Consider the following 19775-nt stretch of genomic DNA (forward strand, 5'->3'; position numbering starts at 1 on the left):
TTAATTTTAGATGATCATGTTAGATTACGTGTTAGTATCATAGAATGTATAAAAACATGGACGTAGTGTCCGTGACATCACCCATAGATTTTTCAAAGAGTGTTTATGAAGCCAAATGTAGGCAGAGTAGCCGTCGCCATCTTGGCTGGGCGTCAAATAATCGAAAATGGGCAAAAAGGTGGGAGCTTGTTGCTGAGACCACGCCCACCTAGCTCGACGGCGGTGACAGCAGCGACAATCCACCTGTCACTCAAGTGGCCACGCCCTTTATTATTCAAAACTTGAAGTCTTAATATAATTTAAATGGATGAGTTGCATAAAAAAAAAATAAAAAAAAAATTAACCCCCCTCACAGTTGTCATGAAGGGCAAAATTAGCTATATAAGGCAAAATCTTTTTTTGAACCAAGCTGTAAACATTTTTTTTCTTGCTGTAAAGTTGGCCATTTTAACATGGGGAGTCTATGGGACTGACTCCCTTTTGCAGCCAGCCTCAAGTGGCCAGGTGACGAATTACAGTTTAAGTAACTTCCATATGGGCTTCACGAGAGAGAGCAAGATTTTGCCTCTTGGTTACTATCTGTTGTTTCTTTTGCTTCTTCACTTGTGTTTTTTTTTGGAAATTCTGTACAGAAGATGTGTACTAGCACCCTCTACTGCATAACAATGAAAACACAGATTCTAGGAGCACAAGTATAGCTCAAATATATTTAGACTTTTTGTTAGTATAAGTGACGTATACTTAAATGTCATTTTAAGTATATTTCTGAGGAGGACATAAAGCCCATTGCCTAGTAGATGAAAAGTAAACTAAAAGCATACTTTCCTATTTTTAGTTTACAAGAAGTATACTAATAGCACACTTGAATAAACTTCTTTTTTCGTAAGAGTAAGTATACTGCAGAACTATTGAAACCAATGGAGCTACAATCAATTTAGGCTTACATTATTTTTTTGGAAACGCAGCCCAGATTTCAGAGCCTCAGAGTCTGTCCACTCATCGTCAACATGATCTGTAATAATTTTAGTAATAATGGTGGCTTTGGGCAAAGGAGATCTTTTCTTCAGATGTCCAAACTCCAGTATTTGTTTTTCTTTGCTTTCTTGTAATGTTGACTAGTTTGATATTAATCTCTCTCTCTCTTTTTTGTACATGACTAAGAGCTTTAGCTTTTGGCAGACAAAGTCTCTGTTTTACAGATCTAAGTGAAACCAGTTTAATGATGTTTCCAAACAAGATTTCAAAGATAGCATGAAAACACAATACAAATAACCTCCAATCATGGTCCTGCAACAATGTCTGTGTCTGTATAATGATGTATTTGTGGGTGTATGTGAGCAGGCTCACTTAAGGTATAAAAGAAAATGCAACTAATTTCCTGATAGCAGAGGAAGGCCAGGTCAAGTCCACACAGCTCGCTGGAATATGCTGTGATTGTCCGATGTGATTTCTGTGGATCTGAGGGATTAAAACAGGACGGGAAAGAAATTCACAGGCAAAAGTCCCACAGAATCCACCATGGCCAGATATGTTGCTCGGATCAGAAACTTCATCCCAGGAGCTCGGCATGCGGACAGCAACATCTCGCCTCAAGGAGTTACAGTGGATATGGGGGAGGTTGATTACGGGAAGGACAAGATAAAAATGTCATTCTACAATCCGCTGGACCCTGTGCCAAAACATGACTTTTATGCCAAAGACACTTGGTCGGGACGTATAAAGAACACCAGACCGTCACTGGATGTTCTGCGCAAACCAGTAAGTAAAACTCCTGAATTGGTCATTTATTAAGTTTGTGAGTCTAATTAATATTGTACGCCTTGATTATTGATTGTTGATTCTCTGTATATTCCTGTCAACAGCCAGACCCTGATGATCTTCTTCCACCACCAGAGGAAGATGGACGGCCCAAAGTCAAGCTTGTTCGCTTTGGATGGGTTCTGGGAGTCATGGTGAGAAAGAAGCATTGATACATTTTTATTTGATGTTATCCACATGTAATTTACTTAAGAATACGTCATAATAAAAATCTATATACATTTGATTGAATTATTTAATCAGAGTTTAGTTTGGTGTTTTCATTTCAGATCCGTTGTATGTTGAACATCTGGGGGGTCATTATGTACCTGAGACTGCCGTGGATCACATCTCAAGCTGGAATCAGTGAGTTAGTCCTCCAGCTGGTTTATTTAATTCAGCTAAAGTCATTGCTCATTCTCAAATGACTTTTCTCATTTTAAATATGTGTCACAGGAATCCCTTAAATTCTGCATTTTTGCTTGCAGTTCTGACCTACGTCATTATCTTCATGTCTATCACCATCACTACAATCACAGCAACCTCAGTGTCTGCGATCTCCACCAATGGGAAGGTCTACTCTGGTGAGAGAAATTAATCGTTCACCACAAGAACATGTTTTATTGGATTTCATGTTGGGATAACAAAAAAAGTTATAACAAATGATCTTTCCTCCAGGTGGCACGTACTTCATGATCTCTCGGAGTCTGGGCCCGGAGCTCGGAGCGCCCATCGGTTTGCTCTTTGCATTTGCCAACGCTCTCGCCTGTTCACTCAACACTGTGGGGTTCGCCGAGACCGTCAGAGATGTGCTTAAAGTGAGACACACGCACAATTAAATGTATTTATTGTGAGGTTGTGGGAATTTCAGAGAGCTGCTTGAAGGGGGCTCTCATAAGGGGACTGCAAAATAAGTAAATAATAAATAATGATTCCATTCAAGCACTTTCAATATTTTACTCAACTTGATGAGGGACACACTTATGTCTATACTTTCTGTGAAGAAACATGAGGATGTTTTTGATGATATTCACCCTAATGGTTGTATTTGTCTGTTTTAGAAAGAACAGTTGTTTATATCTCACTCACAATCGTTTTCTCTATTTTCAGGACAATAGCGCTCAGATGGTGGACGATGTCAATGACGTGAGGATCATTGGGACGATTACTGTCATCATCCTCCTCTGTATCACATTTGCTGGCATGGCTTGGGAGGCAAAGGTAAGATCCTTTGCTTTGTTTTTTGCTCATTTCTCAGTACTGTCTCTTTTGACAGCATTGCTGCCATTGCTCTTCTTGGTTTTCACTCCTCCACAGGCTCAGATCCTGTTCTTCATCGCACTCTTGCTCTCCTTAGTTAATTATTTTGTGGGGACGTTCATTCCCCCTGGCACCGAGAAGCAGGCCATGGGATTTTTTGGCTACCGCGGTGAGTACACAAGAACCTGATCGAATGCAAACTTCTAATGCATCCAATAAACTCCTGTTTATAAGTTCCGGAGTCAATATTAACCAGCACTTAACCAACTAATACTAGCACTTACCTTTTGTTGTCTATCATATTCTTGAAAAAAAATAATAAAACCTGGCTATGTGTTCTATACTCGACTAACTGAGGCTTGTCATGGCACTTTTATACTTTTGTTGTTCTCTTGTTGGTTCTGATTGCTTCTATTGTTCTCATTTGTAAGTCGCTTTGGTAAGAGTCTGCTAAATGATTAAATGTAAATGTAAAATGTTTTCCTGCTACAACAAACCAAACTACTATGGAAGACCAGTTCATCCATAAGAAAAAACAAAAACACAGACCCCGATAAACTATAATTATGACATAAGTGAAAATTATGACAATATTGATTAAATTGTCATATTACATAAAATATTTTTATAATATATTTCTCTTTTATAATGTTTTTCTCTCTTAATTATGAAATTTTAGGCCAATTTACTCATTGAAGATCAAACTGACTTGTGTCACAATTCATAATTTATCCCATAATTAACTTGGTCTTAACTAAATGAACTTAATCTTTTTATCTTAATTGCCATTTTGCCATAATTTTGAAATTTTTGAAAATATTTTAGCCTGTTAGCATTATGACATTTAAATCTTAATTATGACGTAGTATGTCATAATTTCTACTTTATCTCACAATTTTGACTTTTTATCTAATAAATAATTATATAATAATTATAAATAAGCATATTGAATATCTTAATTATGCCTTAGTATGACTTTTATAGATCATAATTGACTTAATATGTAATAATTTAGACTTTTTTCCCCTATAATCGACTTTATCTTGATTACGATTAGGTATGTCATAAAATCTACATTTTATCTCATAATTTTGATGTTTTATTCCATAATTATGACGGTTCACCAGCCAGAGTATTTGGTGAAGCAACAGACAAAGCTAACCAGCTTTTATTCTCCCAGCTGACATTTTCGTGGAGAATCTGCTGCCTTCCTTCCGAGGCAAAGATGGATCTTTCTTCAGGATGTTTGCCATCTTCTTCCCTTCTGCCACAGGAATTCTGTCTGGAGTCAACATCTGTGGAGATCTCAAGGTTTTCATGCCGTTTTTGTGCTTTAGTTGATATGTCTTTGAAATGCTTTAGAAATGACGTGTATGTCTGTTTTATTCCAGGATCCATCGGGTGGGATTCCTAAAGGGACCCTGCTGGCCATATTCTGGACCACCTTGAGCTATTTATTGATCTCAATCACAGTTGGTGAGATTAGACATCAGTGTTCAACTGATATAATTGATCGATTGAATGATTATGGCCAGTTCTATTGATATATTAGAGTGCGACTGATATAATATCACACTATTTAAAAATAATAGTGAAAAACATAATTACAATTGGATAAAAAATAAACTGGTTAGCATCCAGCTAGCAATTTTTGGTTCCAATTTTTTTGGGGGGAATGTTAAATTTAGTTAAAGAAAATAGAGAATGTTTCTTCAAAAAACAACCAAATTGGAATTCTATGGTAATATTAGGTGCCAATTATTGGCCACTATTCTGACACCATCAGCCAAACAGATTAATATAGCGGCCAAAGCTGATAATTAAACTATAAAGAACAATACTGTTATAAGACATATTTCTGTTACAATGAAATGTGTATTTTATTAATGAGCCCCTCAGTAAGGCACTTCCCCTTTCTTCTCCCTCAGCTGCAACTGTTGTAAGAGATGCTTCTGGTAGTCTGAACGATAGTTTAGCGCTCAATTCTTCGATCCCCTGCAGTGGTTTCAGCTGTAAATTAGGCTGGAATTTTGACCAGTGTGAGCAGAACAACACATGTAGCTTTGGACTGGCAAACCATTTCCAGGTGAGTGCATCAGTTAACAAAAACACCATTTGGTGAGTTCTGACAGCTGGAAAGTGGAGTAGATTTTACATTCATATCAATGCATTCGGCATAATCTTGATTATTCATTACTTACCCAGTATTTTAAACAAAGGAAGATGGGTGATCGATATTATGGCTTTTGTCTCCAGATTCTTGCCATAGTTTCAGGCACTGGCCATTTGATCACCATCGGGATCTTTGCTGCCACCTTGTCGTCTGCGCTGGGTTTCCTGGTGTCTGCTCCCAAAATTTTCCAGGTAGACCGTGTGGCTGTTCTGAGGATAGCATTTTTTATTCAACATATGACTGTAACATTTTATGTGTTTGTTGTTGTTGTTATTGTCACAGTGTTTGTGTAAGGATAACATCTACCCCTATATCGGCTTCTTCGGAAAAGGTTACGGGAAAAACAATGAACCTCTACGAGGCTATATGCTCATGTTCATCATCGCTTTGGCTTTCATCCTCATCGGTGAGTCCTGAATCTTCTCCAGATCAGAGGCTCAGAAGTGTCTCTCTCTGAGGACACTTTAATGATTGGTGTCATGTTGATGTTTTCAGGTGACCTGAACACAATCGCTCCTCTGATCTCCAACTTCTTCCTCTGCTCTTACGGCCTGATCAACTTCAGCACCTTCCATGCGTCGATCACCCAATCACCCGGTGAGAACCCGATTATCAGCATCCTCGTCATCAGTTTTGCACTGTGTAAACAACAAACTGGATAAATGGACAAATATTTAATAAACAAACATAAATAAATACATGTGAAATAGTTTGTTGTGTCTCGTAGGTTGGCGACCACAGTATCATTACTTTTCTCCATGGACGTCTCTGTTTGCTGCGGTCTTGTCTTTTGTCCTCATGTTTCTGTTCACCTGGTGGGCCGCTCTCATCACTTTTGCTATCGTGCTCTGCCTCTTAGGCTACGTCACCTATAAAAAACCTCGTGAGTAAATGATGCAGATTATAACTAATACTTTCCAATTATAATATGCATCTGAGGTTCATAAATATTGTTACTGCAGCACCAAAAATGTCTGTTTTCCATTAGCATGATATGTGAACACAGTAAGTGTTGTCTGATCGTGTGTCCAGGGGTGAACTGGGGCACATCTTATCAGGCGGGTTTCTACAACATGGCTTTGTCCTTCTCGATGGCTCTGACTGGTGTTGAAGACCACGTCAAAAACTTCAGGTACAGATTATTAGCAAACTGACCTTTTCTGATCTAGATACACCAGCTGTTCATGCATAATCACTTTCTCTTAGGCCTCAGTGTCTCGTTCTGACTGGTCCTCCTAACACTCGTCCCGCTCTCGTGGACTTTGTGGCTACTTTCACCAAAAACACCAGCCTGATGATCTGTGGGAACATTATCATGGTACATAACATTCATCTTATACAGATAAATTTGACAGTTTAATGCATCCTTGCTACATTAGATAATTTATTTCAAAACTTGAGATGGTGTTTTCTTGCTCTCTCTCTCTCAGGAGGATGAGAAGTCCAGTTTCCCGCAGCACAGCACTGATATGCTGGTGGACTGGCTCAATCAGAGGAAAGTTCGATCTTTCTACACGTCCTTCACCGCTGACAGTCTGAAAGAGGGCGCACATAATCTCATGCAGGTACTACCATCGCTAGCTTCAGATCTGCTCGCTTTCTTCTTGTCATCTTGTTCTTCTCTCTGAGTCTTTGCTCTTCTCGTCAATGATCTGTCTAGGCTTCAGGTCTCGGCAAACTGAGGCCCAACACTCTGTTTTTAGGATACAAGATGAACTGGCAGGAATGTAAACTGGAGAGCTTACAGGACTACGTCAACACCGTCAGGTGAGCTGCTGCTTCTGTTCACATTTATCCTTGAATCTGTTACATTTCGATGTTTGTATTTTGACGTTGTATGATGCTCCTCATTAAGCGATGCATTCGACTCCAGCTACGGCATCGCGATTCTGAGAATGATGGATGGATTGGATGTAATGGCTGATTTTCACAGTGCAGGTGTGTGTTTTATGCCATATGATGGATTGAAATTGGCTCAGCATTGCACTTTCAGTCATAAAATCAACAGGTTTGTTGTGTTTGAAGGCAGATCATCTGCTATCGATAACCCGGCATTCAACGCAGATGAAGTCCCACAATGTGAAAAAGATGAGACCGACCAGAATTCAGGTGAAACACACAGAAACGGTATTTTCTGTGCACATAAATTTCATTTGACATTAAATAATCATATATGAATAGAAATTTAAATAATAAAATGGTATGTTGAACATTTCAAGTCTTGATGTGATCACTCAGTCAGCCAATCAGAACGATTCCATTATATTAACAAAGCTGTGTCGTTTCACTCGAGCTTCATTAGATCTGACGACTGGCCAAATAAAGCTTTATTGTCTCCTCATCCAGATATTTCTGATGATGGATCAGACGAGCAGATCAGATCAGTGTTTCAGACCAAACAGGGCAGGAAGACCATCGACATCTACTGGATCTCTGATGATGGAGGTGACACAGAGCTGATTCAATATACTTAAAAAGATAGTAATTTCCATATTAGTTTTCTCATTGTGAAATGATATTGCTCTCTTTCAGGTCTGACTCTTTTAGTGCCGTATTTGTTGACTAGAAGGAACCGCTGGAAAAAGAGCAAGCTCAGAGTGTTTATCTTAGGAGGCAGAGAAACCATTGAGGAAGACCGCAAAGAGTGAGTTGATTGATATTTTTGTAACTACATTTCTAGTTTTGAAATGCAGAAACATTGGTTCTTTAAACCTGTTTGTCTTTGCAGCATGAAGATGCTGTTAAAGAGATTCCGGCTGGAGATTGAGGACATCGTCGTGATAACAGATGTGGATAAACCTCCTCTAGCGAAAAAGTGAGAAACATGTGCAAACATACTCATAGATACTTTTATTTTAAAATGCATCTTTAAAGTAACTGTTGTGCTTTTCTTCCTCTCTGTTCCTGTAGTTTGCAGCGGTACGAGGAATCCATCGCCCCCTTCAGGCTGAGTGAAGAACAGGCCATAGGAGACGTACAGGAGCTCAAGAGACTGAGTCCATGGAAAGTGTCTGACAAAGACCTGGAGGCCATAAAACCAAAGGTGTGTGTTTGCTGGTGTGTGTCATTTTGACTGTAAGTAAAATTTCTCAGTGTTAAAGCAATAATGCAATATAGACAACAGTTTGTTTTGTGAAGCTGCTTTGATATGATGTGTGAATTAACAAATAAATTCAACTTGGGTCTGATAATCAGTCCCTCTATTAAACTGTCTTTTGTTTTCAGGTGGAGAGGACAGTGAGACTAAACGAGATCATCAAGAAGAACTCAATTCACGCTGCTCTGGTTGTAATGTGAGTACAGATCACGGTTATTGCTGTTAATTAAAACCATTATAAACAACAAAACATTACTTGAAATAAAAAATAAACATTAAAGTGTTAGTGCAAGGTTGGGGGTTCGATTCCCAGGGAACACATGATAGGTACAAATTGTTAGCCTGAATGCACTGTAAGTCGCTTTGGATAAAAGTGTCTGCTAAATGCATACATTTAAATGAAAAAAAAAAAAGGTAACACTTTAGTATAGGGTCCAATTCACACTAATAATTAGTTGCTTATTAGCATGTCTATTATTAACATATTGGCTGTTTATTAGTGCTTATAAAGTACATATAATGCATGACATCCGTAATCCTACCGAATACCCTAACCTTAACAACTACCGTATAAACTATTAATAAGCAGCAAATAAGGAGTTAATTGAGGCAAAAGTCATAGTTAATGGTTAGTTAACAGTGAGAATTGGACCCTAAAATAAAGTGTGACCAAAGTTTTTCCTTTTCAGCCAATTAGCAGCTTATTAATGAGTGAAATCTTAAGCAAAGTATTCAAATGTTGCTTATTTTTGAAGAAGAACCCGTTGAGCGTCTAAAATATTAACATGTGTACTTTAGTCAACAGGAACGCTGAACTAAACAAAACAGTAAATTCTTTAAAAGGTCAAGTGAAAACATTTCAAAGAAAATATCAATTTAAACTGTTTTGTAAGTTCGAAGTTTGCATGTAAGAACAATCATTGTCATTTTTAAAACTGATTTCAATCATTTAAGCAAAAGAGTGACTGGTAGTGTGTGTGTGACAAGTCTGTTCATTATAACACATGTCTATGTGCTTCAGTTCTCTTCCAGTCCCTGATGTCACCTGTCCTAGTTCTCTCTATATGGCCTGGCTGGATGCTCTGAGCTACGGTATCCACTGTCCTGCCCTGCTCATACGAGGAAACCAGGAGAACGTCATGACCTTCTACTGTCAGTAAATGTGACTGTTCATCATCAGCTCAGCTGCTGTCAGTTCCAGTCATGTAAAGCAGTTGAATATGTTGGTCTGAAATGAGCTGTTTAATTCTCTTGTTCAGTGACTGTGGCTGTATGTTTATTTCACATGTTCTTATGTCTGTTTAATCTATCTTTAATGATGCAGGTTAATGATTCAGCTAGAAAAGTTTGAATAGAAATGGGAAAGCACGTTGTCTCTGAGCCCTCTCGTCATTTAAGGGTAGAAGTAAAATGCAATTTAATGCAACAAGACAATTATGATATTATAAAATAAACTTATTAGTTCATGCTTTGCAAAATTACATTTCATTGACCAAAACATTATAACCGATAATTAAGTATATTACATTTTGACTGAATAGAAATACTAGATTCTTATGACTTGCATGCATGTTTTGATCTGCTTTTCAATTTAAAAAATACAATTTAGCACAACAACAACCTCTCAGCTTTCATTGTCTCATTATACCAAGTATAAAAACGTGACAAAAGTTATTCAATCACATCTAAAGAAACAATTAAGTATCACAACATATATATTTCAAATGGAAAACCTTTTTCTGGTTTTCCATTTGACTTTGGATAAAGGGGGCTTGAAGTTGTATGCTTAAAGCCATACTGTTTTGCAAACAGTCTGAATTCAAGACTACTATACTGAGGACACTTATCTCTTTGCACAATGAAGGGAATTTCATGCCTGGCAAAAATGTGTTTCATGTGATTAATCACATCACTGATTGTTGTATAACGAAGCGGTTCAATTTCAGGATAATTGGAATAGTAATCATTAACTACCAAAAAATCCTTACCATTCTACTGGAACAGATCAGTTCCTACTTTTTGCTATGGTTGAGTAGGCACATCAGCAATCAGCATTGGTTATTTTGCCAGTTTATAGTGATGATGCAAACAGACATCACACTTACTGATTAATTCCTCAATATGCATATTAAATCCAGGCCAATAAACAGCTTATTCCAAGATGTATACCCTTCATGTATACGACGAAGCATATCTTGATGCATTGATACTGGAATAACAATTTGATTGTTTCACAACAAGAAGCCATTACACACACTCAGTTCTGCCCTCATTGGAAAATACTATGAGCACTTGCCTTTAATCCATCCTTGTTGAAGAAGAACAATCACTTTCTGCAATTCAGCATCCTTAGTTGTTTCCTCAACGGTAAGTTTTAACATCTCATCTGAGAATGGTAAAGATGAAATCACTGTACTCACATGTCCTTCCACTTCTTCACTGATCTCTGATGTCGGTGCTCGTGACAATGCATCAGCCACAATGATATGCTTTCCATGTGTATACACTAGATTTAAATCATATCTTTGCAATTTCATCATCATGCGTTGAATTCTCTGTGACATATTTAAATTAGTTTTAATTATCAATATCAGTGGTTTATGATTGATCTCTACTGTGAAAGTAGGTAATCCATAAATATATCCATGGAATTTCTCACAGCCAAATAGTAGCCCCAAAGTCTCCATTTCAATTTGAGAGTACCTTTTTTCAGTTTCCGTCAGGGACACAGAAGCATAGGCCACAGGTTTCCAGGAATCTCAACCAGCCTGAAGAAGCACAGCTCCTAGTCCATCCTAATCTTAATTGGACGAGTGTAATCAAAAAAATCAGGAGCAGGTTCAGTAGCCAGAATCTCTTTTGAGCATTTCAATTCTTGGTCATGTACAGAAGACCACACAAACTCTTTGTCATTTTTTAACAAGGCACTCAGATGGGTAAGTTTAGTAGATAGATTTGGCAGAAATTATCCTAGGAAATTTACCATACCTAGGGCACGTAAAACTCCGTTCTTGACATTAAGTGGAGGCATTTCCAAGAGGAAGCTGGAGATGAGGTGGGCCTGAGTACAGCCAGGGCCAACCTGTCCCGTGGCATCAGAGAGGCTAAGAGACAGCACACCAGGAGGATAGCTCACATCAATTCAGCGACAGCAGAGACACTAGGAACCTGTGGCAGGGGATACAGACCATTACGGACTACAAGCCCCCACCACGGACCTGTGAGAACAACATCTCTCTGCTGAACGAGCTGAACACCTTCTTTGCTCGCTTTGAGGAACAAAACAGCACCACTGCACTGAAAACTCCACCTCCTCCCAGCGACCAGGTGATGAAGCTGACCCCAGACAGTGTGAGGAGATCCTTCAGCAGGATCAATGCACGCAGAGCTCCGGGTCCTGACAACATCCCTGGGCCACTGATGTCTTCACAGACATGTTCAACATCTCACATAGTCAGGCTGTTGTTCCCACATGTTTCAAAACTACCACCATCATTCCAGTTCCGAAGAAGCCATCTCCATCCTGCTTCAATGACTACCGACCTGTTGCACTTACCCCCATCCTCATGAAGTGCTTTGAATGGCTAGTCATGCACCACATCAAGTCTGCCCTCCCCCCCTCCATGGACCCCTTCCAATTTGCATATCGGTAGAACCACTCAGCACTCACACATCTGGACAAAAAGTACTCATACGTCAGAATGCTGTTCATAGACTTCAGTTCAGCATTCAACACAATCATCCCTCAACAGCTCATTTACAAACTGGTCCAGCTGGGTCTCAACACTTCGCTGTGCAACTGGCAGTTGGACTTTCTGACTGGAAGACCTCAGGCAGTACGGGTCGGCAGCAACACATCCAGCACCATCACACTGAACAATGTGGCCCCCCAAGGATGTGTGCTGAGCCCCCTCCTCTTTACTTTGCTGACCCACCACTGCACACCATCACACAACTCCAACCTCTTCATTAAATTTTTGGATGACACGGCTGTGCTGGGTCTCATTAGCAACAAAGATGAGACAAACTACAGGAGCGAGGTGAGCCGCCTGGCTGGGTGGTGCAGTGACAACAATCTCTCTCTGAACGTGGAGAAGACGAAGGAGATTGTTGTTGACCCCAGACAGTCCCCAGACCCCAGACATTATGGAAGTCGTGGACTAATGGTTAGAGAGTCGGACTCCCAATCGAAAGGTTGTGAGTTCGAGTCCCGGGCCGGCAGGAATTGTGGGTGGGGGGAGTGCATGTACAGTTCTCTCTCCACCCTCAATACCACGACTTAGGTGCCCTTGAGCAAGGCATCGAACCCCCAACTGCTCCCCGGGCGCTGCAGCATAAATGGCTGCCCACTGCTCCGGGTGTGTGCTCACAGTGTGTGTGTGTGTGTTCACTGCTCTGTGTGTGTGCACTTCGGATGGGTTAAATGCAGAGCACAAATTCTGAGTATGGGTCACCATACTTGGCTGAATGTCACTTCACTTCACTTCACTTCTTGACTTCAGGAGAGCACACACTCAGCACGTTCCTCTGACCATCAATGATGCGACTGTGGAGAGAGTGAGCAGCACCAAGTTCCTGGGTGTGCACATCACAGAAGACCTCTCCTGGACTAAAAACACAGCAGCACTGGCCATGAAATCACAGCAGCATCTTTACTTCTTCCACAAACTGATAAGAGCCAGAGCCCCACCCCCCATCATGTACACCTTCTACAGAGGCACCATCGAGAGCATCCTGATGAGCTGCATTACTGTGTGGTATGGCGCCTGCAATGTGTCCTGCCGAAAGACTCTGCAACACAGAGTGAGAGCAGCTGAGAAGATCATTGGTCTCTCTCTCCCCTCCCTCCAGGACATTTATGGAACCCGTCTCACCCGTAAAGCCCTCTGCATCACAGGCGATCCCACAAACCCATCACACAGCTTCTTCAGTCTGCTGCCATCAGGGAGAAGACTGTAGAGTCTCCAGGCCAGGAGCAGCAGATTGAAGGACAGCTTCATCCACCAGGCTATCAGGAAGATGAACTCGCTCCCGAACTTGCTCCCCATCCCTCTTCTGCCCCAGGCACCACTGAACTATGAACCCCCCCCCAGATCCCACATCCCCAGGTCCTTCCACCACCCACCCACTAACATACGATGACATGCACCAGTCACTTTGTGCAGCATTGGTCTGCTCACTACCTCATTCTCCATGGAACTGACGTCATTATACTACCTCATCAGTCAGTTAAATAAAAAACTGCTCTTGAGCCCTTTGTCAATTTAATCAGACTGAATAAGCTTCTTTTTTGCACTAAAAATCTTTTATCTGCACTGTTTGTTCACTTCACTGATTTGCACTCTGCCATGTGCCTTGCACTGCTTTATTTAACTTTATTTTGAATTTTATTATATTTCTTTTTTACATTCCCTTATTGTATAGTTGTATCTTATATTTTATCTAGATTTTTAGGCTCTACTGTCTACTGTTAGTGTTATCTGTATGCACCGGGGTCTGAGAGTAATGCAATTTCGATTCTCTGTATGTATGTACTGTACTATGGAAGGCATTTTCTGCCAAATTTAAATAAATAAATGAAATGATTAAAATTAAAATTAAAACCAGATTAACTATTTCATTACAGAAAATTTTGCGCAAAATATGTGACAAAATTTAGAATGAAATTAAATGATTTCATTTTCACGACTTAGTGACTTACCTGTCAAATTGAAAAATAAAATGCAATTGCTGATTTCACATTTCATTTTCAATACAGTCTCGAGGCAAGACTGCCAATATTAAAATGAAAAGCAAACGTGAAAAAGAAACTACACATACAGTTTTTACAAAGCTCTTTATTAACGCTCATGCAATAATAGTGCCACAATTCAAATTTAAATGTAAATTTTACTTGTCTTTTTAATTCCTCTTTTATTTCACAGTTTTCATTTTCGTTTTCATTTTCAAAGACAACATCCATGCAAATTATATGTTAATGAGTGGGTGTGGCTTATTCAAGTAACGGCGCTAGAGACAATCGTCGAAGTCTCGTGTGCATGAGTTGAATGGTGGTTGAAACAATGTGTGAAACGACATTAAAATGTGAATATATTGTAATCGAGACATGGCGAATCTGTTAGTGAGCTTTTGCGGGAAGCTGCTGCAGCATTAGAACGTGGAAGAAACAACCAGCCTGACCAGCATGCGTCAAACCCTCGACCCACTGCAGTTCCTCGGCCTGAGCCTCCACGAGACTCCCCGGAAAATCTGCTGTCTGCTGAGTTTGTGACGGCTGCAAAGGGGTGCTCCGATCACGATCGGCCGAATGCGCATCTCATCAGTAAAGCCGGTCCTCTAATCAGCGGTTAATTCCATCAGGTGCGTGATTTCACATAGAGCAGCTGTTACTACACAGAACCGTTGTTAACTAAGAAGATGCGCCAATAAACGCTGAAAATGAATGTGGATTTGCGCAACAACGGCTCTGTGTAGTAACAGCTGCTCTATGTGAAATCACGCACCTGATGGAATTAACCGCTGATTAGAGAACCGGCTTTACTGACGAGATGCGCATTAACGATCGGCTGATCGTGATCGGAGCACCCCTATCCAAGATAGATTCAACTCGTAGCAAAATGAAGTCATTATCATCCGAAATGTTGGATGGCCATAACCGCCATTATAGCTCCTCCACGTAACAACGTAATTGAGCCACACCCACTCATTAACATATAATTTGCATGCAGGTTGTCTTTGAAAATGAAAATGAAAATGAAAACAGTGAAATAAAAGAGGAATTAAAATGACAAGTAAAATTTACATTTCAATTTGAATTGTGTCACTATTATTGCGTGAGCGTTAATAAAGAGCTTTGTTAAAACTTTATGTGTAGTTTCTTTTTCACGTTTGGCTTTTCGTTTTAATATTGGCAGTCTTGCCTCGAGACTGTATTGAAAATGAAATGTGAAATCACCAATTGCCTTTTATTTTTCAATTTGACAGGTATGTCACCGTGAAAATGAAATCATTTAATTTCATTCTCAATTTTGTCACATATTTTGCGTACAGTTTTCTGTAATGAAATCGTTAATCTGGTTTTAATTTTAATTTTAATCATTTCATTTATTTATTTAAATTTGGCAGAAAATGCCTTCCATACTGTACATGTGGAAGAATTGACAATAAAGCAGACTTGACTTGACTTGACTGATTAGCTGATTTAAATGCTACTGTATAAGAGATCTTTCAACTAGTTTCCTGATCTTGTAACTCATAACAGCATGCACCCTTTGTGCTATATTATGTAGCTTCTGCTGTTAAAAATGTCTTGAGTGTATGTGAACATGAATTTTAGTATTAAATAGGAACTGGTATCTGGTTTGACCCCCTGTCTGGTCAATCATTGCAGGCCTGGATGTCCTCATATACATGTTAATCAATGAAAAAAAGAAAAGAGAGAAAAATGTTAAAGGGAATAAGGTAAATGAGGGAAAAATGCAAGCATGATTTGTAAAACCAGTGAATTAAAAGTACTGTTATATAAGTTGAAATTATATGAAGAGAGCAATAGTACACCTGTGAAGTATAATGTGGAGTTCTCTGTGTCTATGATTTCCATAAACCGTCCACACGGAGATGTGTTTAGCTGTCCAAGGCCAAGTCGTGGTTTCGTGTAGAGACAGATATTTCTTGAGATGAGGGGAAAAAAAGATCGGATAGGGAAAGCTCTGGCTTTGTGTGGATGTAGCCTAAGAGTTGTGTGTTGTTGTTGTCTTTTATTTGCATGTGTCATTACATTGTGTGCATAACACCTATAAAAGATACTAATGGTGATAAAGAATATGTTCAAAGTTTGTGAGAATATTGTTTAGTTTGGGATGCAGAAACATGCTGTTGGTCATTGACAGTATCAAAGCTGAAAGAAAATGGAAAACAGAAATGCAAATGTTGAGGTGGAAATTTTCCCGTGAAGCCGAAGTAGAAACACATTCATTCATTACAGAACAGACTCCAGTCTCTAACACATTCAAATGAGCACTCTTTCAGAGAATAACACCTACAAACACCAACACATAAAAGACAAAAAAAAAGGAAAAACGTGGAGGAAGATTTTTTTTTCTTTTAGAGTAGCCTAATAAACAAATAATGTGACGCTGAATGAGTGACGAGAGTAGATATAATCATCATATAGTTTAAAGCAGCAAACAGAAACATCAGACTCAGGACAGAAACACGACCTCTAAAGTAAGAATAACTTGTTAGCTCATTCTTTAACTAGAATTACACTTTGAAATATTTATATTCTCTTACTAATAGATGGATTTGTAATTGTCACTAAAATTATGTTTTACAACAAAATGAATCAGTGACTATTTAACATTTTAATATTTAATACTTTAAATATTTTTCGATATCTTTTATCTTCAGAAATGGACCAAACTCTGCATTTCATTCTTCTTCTCACTAGTGAGTGTGTTTGTGGTTTTATTTACAGTATATGATATATGATTTCTAGTTTCATTAGGTTTGATCCTGTAATGAAAAGCATTAAAGCAGCGTCTCTCTTTCACAGTTCTCTGCTCCGTATCTGAATGTGTTCAGCATCAGTATCACTTTATAAATGAGAACAAGACCTGGACTGAAGCTCAGAGATACTGCAGAGAGAAATACACAGATCTGGCCACCGCTGACAACATGAACGACACGAACGAGCTGAAGAAGAGTGTGAATGATGGAAGTGTTCAGAATATCTGGATTGGGCTGCAGAAGACGGGTCGTGATGAATGGCACTGGTCTTCAGGTGAACCTGTGCTCTATCTGAACTGGGCTCCTGGACAACCAGAAACCCGTTATTGCGGTATGATGTCAAAAGGAAAATTTGAGGATTTGTCATGTAGTGATGAACGATATTTCATCTGCAACAACAGTGAGTGTAGACATTTACAATCACAACAACACTTCATTTATAGATTTAAAAATCAATTTTATAATTTCATTATGAATATAGAAAAGATCAGTCACACTTTGATACAGTTTCTGTATAGACACAATTGATGTTTTCAGCTTTCAGTATATCAAAACAAACTTTATTTTCCTTTAAGTCTAGTCCATTTAAACATAAAACAATAGAGTGTCAACTGGATTAATTTCTAAATGACTAATCTACTGTCCAAGTAAATGTTTCTGTTACATTTCAACATTTATCTGCAGTGTAACAATGTCCTCTGTTTGATCATTCTCTCATCCGAGTCTTTGTGTCTGAATCCAGTGTTCTAGAGAGACATATAAGAGCTTTATAATAATCAGGATGTTCCCAGATGTTACTTTATGTTAAATATGTTACATCTTTAAAATAATGATTGATATATTGTGAATATTCAATATATCACTAGCTTCAGAAGCAGCTCAAGTTGAATGACATGTTTCTGATGTTTATGAAAATGCTTTTATTTCATTTTCCTTAAAGCAAAGACGAAATTTGTCTTAGTCAATCAGGCGATGAAATGGAGAGATGCTCAGAGTTACTGCAGACAGAATCACATTGATCTGCTCAGTGTGAGGAACCAGAACGAGAATCAACAGGTTCAGCAGTTCATTAGTGATAATCATTTATCAGGATCATGGATCTGGATCGGTCTGTTCAGAGACTCATGGCAGTGGTCAGATCAGAGTGACTCTTCATTCAGAGATTGGAAGTCTGGTCAACCTGATAATAATGGAGGAAATGAAAACTGTGCAGCTGTTAATGCTCAGAGAAAATGGTTTGACGTCTCTTGCACCAATCAATATCCTTTTGTGTGTTATGAAGGTGAGTAGATCTTCACAACACACACTCCATCATCACCTCCAGATCTCTTAAAGTTCACTCTACATGTCTGACATGACAAATTCATCCCCAGTGTTTGTTCTGCATGTTGTTTTTGATCAGTCTCTCTCTAGTTTCTGCTTGTGCTGGTTTTATCTGCAGATCCTGAACTGATTGTGATCCGAGAGAATGTGACGTGGTCTGAAGCTCTGAGATACTGCAGACAGAATCATGTGGATCTGGTCTCGGTTCATTCAGAAGAGATGCAGCGTCGTGTGATGAACGTGGTTAAACGTGCGTCTACTGCGGAAGTGTGGTTGGGTTTACGTTACTCTCACATTTTGGGCATCTGGTTCTGGGTGAGTGGAGATACCGTCTGCTATAAGAACTGGGCTCCAGGGAACGGCACATCAGAGGAGGACTGTGAACACACAGTGAGATCTGGAGCAGTTCAGTCTGGAGGAGATCAGCGCTGGATCAGCCTTCCTGAGACTCACAAACTCAACTTCATCTGCAGCAGATACTCAGAGTGAAAGGATGCACAGAACTTTAAGAAGAGCTTTTGTGTTTACTCCCTTTAACTACATTTTCATTCACCACTTTGTAAAGGAATAATTTGAATAATATCAGTTTCAACAGGCAGTCGCACCGAGGGTTAAAAATACAGAAACGTTTTGCTCACTCAACGTGTGTATGTCTGTGTGTGTCATTTAGTAACTTCATTGAGTTTTGTGACGGTGAAAGGACATCATATACTCTCAATTAGATATACATTTATACTAGTTTCTATTTCATCGTGGTAAAAAAATAAGTGTGTGTTGTTGCAGCTACTTCTCTCTCTTATATTGAGTTTCATGTATCAATGTCTTTTGATTAGAAATGACTTGTTGAATATGAATCAGTGAGGACCAACATTGTGTGTCTCAGCTAAATGAACTAATGTTTATTCTTTGAGGAGTGAAGGTTGGATATAACATCTCTAGAAGTAATTTTACACTAAACATTAAAGAATGTGTCAAAAACATCAGCTCAAATAAACTCCTGTACAACCAACAATCTCATCTCCTTCTTTGACTGTTTCCCAACACCAGCATTATAAAATCCAACTTGGTTTCAATCATAATTCATTAATATGTTTGATTGGAACGGTGACTCCATTGTAGGACAAAATAAATAAATACAATTAGCACTGTTAAAAAATGAGAAATAAACTGATGACTAGATGTTGCCAATTAGATAAAATTTATAAACAGTTTAACCAAAATTATTTTACCTTTAAGAAATACAATTCTGACATTTTTGTGTGTAAAGTCTGTCAGAAATATCTCTGCTGTGTACCTGATGGCAGCTGTAACACACAGTTGCTAGGCAACAGGAGCGGTGGGCGGGAACAGCTAGTGATATAAACAGGAAATCTTCATAGACCATAATCTCATTTAACACGGGCCACTTTCACCTTCGTGAACTTTGAAGGATGCAGCCTCTGAATTGGGATGCAGTTACAGTGTAACATTCCTGTTTTTGCAATAAAACCGATAAATTATACTGAATGAAATGTAAATAAATACAATAACACTCATTGTCTATCTCAATGTTTCACATCAGAGATGCAAATATTGTCCAGCCTGAATTTCTAAACGTGGTGTGGACGTAAACAAATG

The 19775-nt window shown here is 39.0% G+C and overlaps 2 protein-coding genes across 2 annotated transcripts; both read left to right on the forward strand.

Annotated features, from left to right (window-relative positions):
- Window positions 1-1353: 1353 nt before the first annotated feature.
- On the forward strand, window positions 1354-9498 carry LOC132115670 (solute carrier family 12 member 3-like). Its single transcript, XM_059524081.1, has 26 exons — window positions 1354-1758; window positions 1863-1952; window positions 2088-2163; window positions 2286-2381; window positions 2476-2615; window positions 2908-3018; window positions 3115-3226; window positions 4238-4368; window positions 4449-4533; window positions 4986-5143; window positions 5314-5421; window positions 5513-5636; window positions 5726-5827; window positions 5958-6113; window positions 6263-6362; window positions 6437-6548; window positions 6661-6795; window positions 6891-6997; window positions 7086-7168; window positions 7256-7339; window positions 7577-7675; window positions 7763-7874; window positions 7959-8045; window positions 8141-8273; window positions 8456-8523; window positions 9349-9498. The coding sequence occupies exons 1-26, from the start codon at window positions 1519-1521 to the stop codon at window positions 9485-9487; spliced, it is 2988 nt and encodes a 995-aa protein (XP_059380064.1). The 5' UTR covers window positions 1354-1518; the 3' UTR covers window positions 9488-9498.
- Window positions 9499-16889: 7391 nt separating this feature from the next.
- Window positions 16890-18864, forward strand: LOC132115695 (C-type mannose receptor 2-like). Its single transcript, XM_059524107.1, has 3 exons — window positions 16890-17235; window positions 17776-18117; window positions 18277-18864. The coding sequence occupies exons 1-3, from the start codon at window positions 17004-17006 to the stop codon at window positions 18645-18647; spliced, it is 945 nt and encodes a 314-aa protein (XP_059380090.1). The 5' UTR covers window positions 16890-17003; the 3' UTR covers window positions 18648-18864.
- Window positions 18865-19775: the final 911 nt, after the last annotated feature.

This window comes from Carassius carassius, chromosome 3 (genome assembly GCF_963082965.1).
Source record: "Carassius carassius chromosome 3, fCarCar2.1, whole genome shotgun sequence".
NCBI lineage: Eukaryota > Metazoa > Chordata > Actinopteri > Cypriniformes > Cyprinidae > Carassius > Carassius carassius.

Excerpts from the sequence above, each read along its gene's own strand:
- LOC132115670 (XM_059524081.1), top strand. The coding sequence starts at position 1,519 with ATGGCCAGATATGTTGCTCGGATCAGAAACTTCATCCCAGGAGCTCGG. Across the intron at positions 5,144-5,313 it reads GACTGGCAAACCATTTCCAG|ATTCTTGCCATAGTTTCAGG; the intron begins GTGAGTGCATCA and ends TTTTGTCTCCAG. Across the intron at positions 5,828-5,957 it reads GTCGATCACCCAATCACCCG|GTTGGCGACCACAGTATCAT; the intron begins GTGAGAACCCGA and ends TGTGTCTCGTAG.
- LOC132115695 (XM_059524107.1), top strand. The coding sequence starts at position 17,004 with ATGAACGACACGAACGAGCTGAAGAAGAGTGTGAATGATGGAAGTGTT. Across the intron at positions 17,236-17,775 it reads ATATTTCATCTGCAACAACA|CAAAGACGAAATTTGTCTTA; the intron begins GTGAGTGTAGAC and ends TTTTCCTTAAAG. Across the intron at positions 18,118-18,276 it reads TCCTTTTGTGTGTTATGAAG|ATCCTGAACTGATTGTGATC; the intron begins GTGAGTAGATCT and ends TTTTATCTGCAG.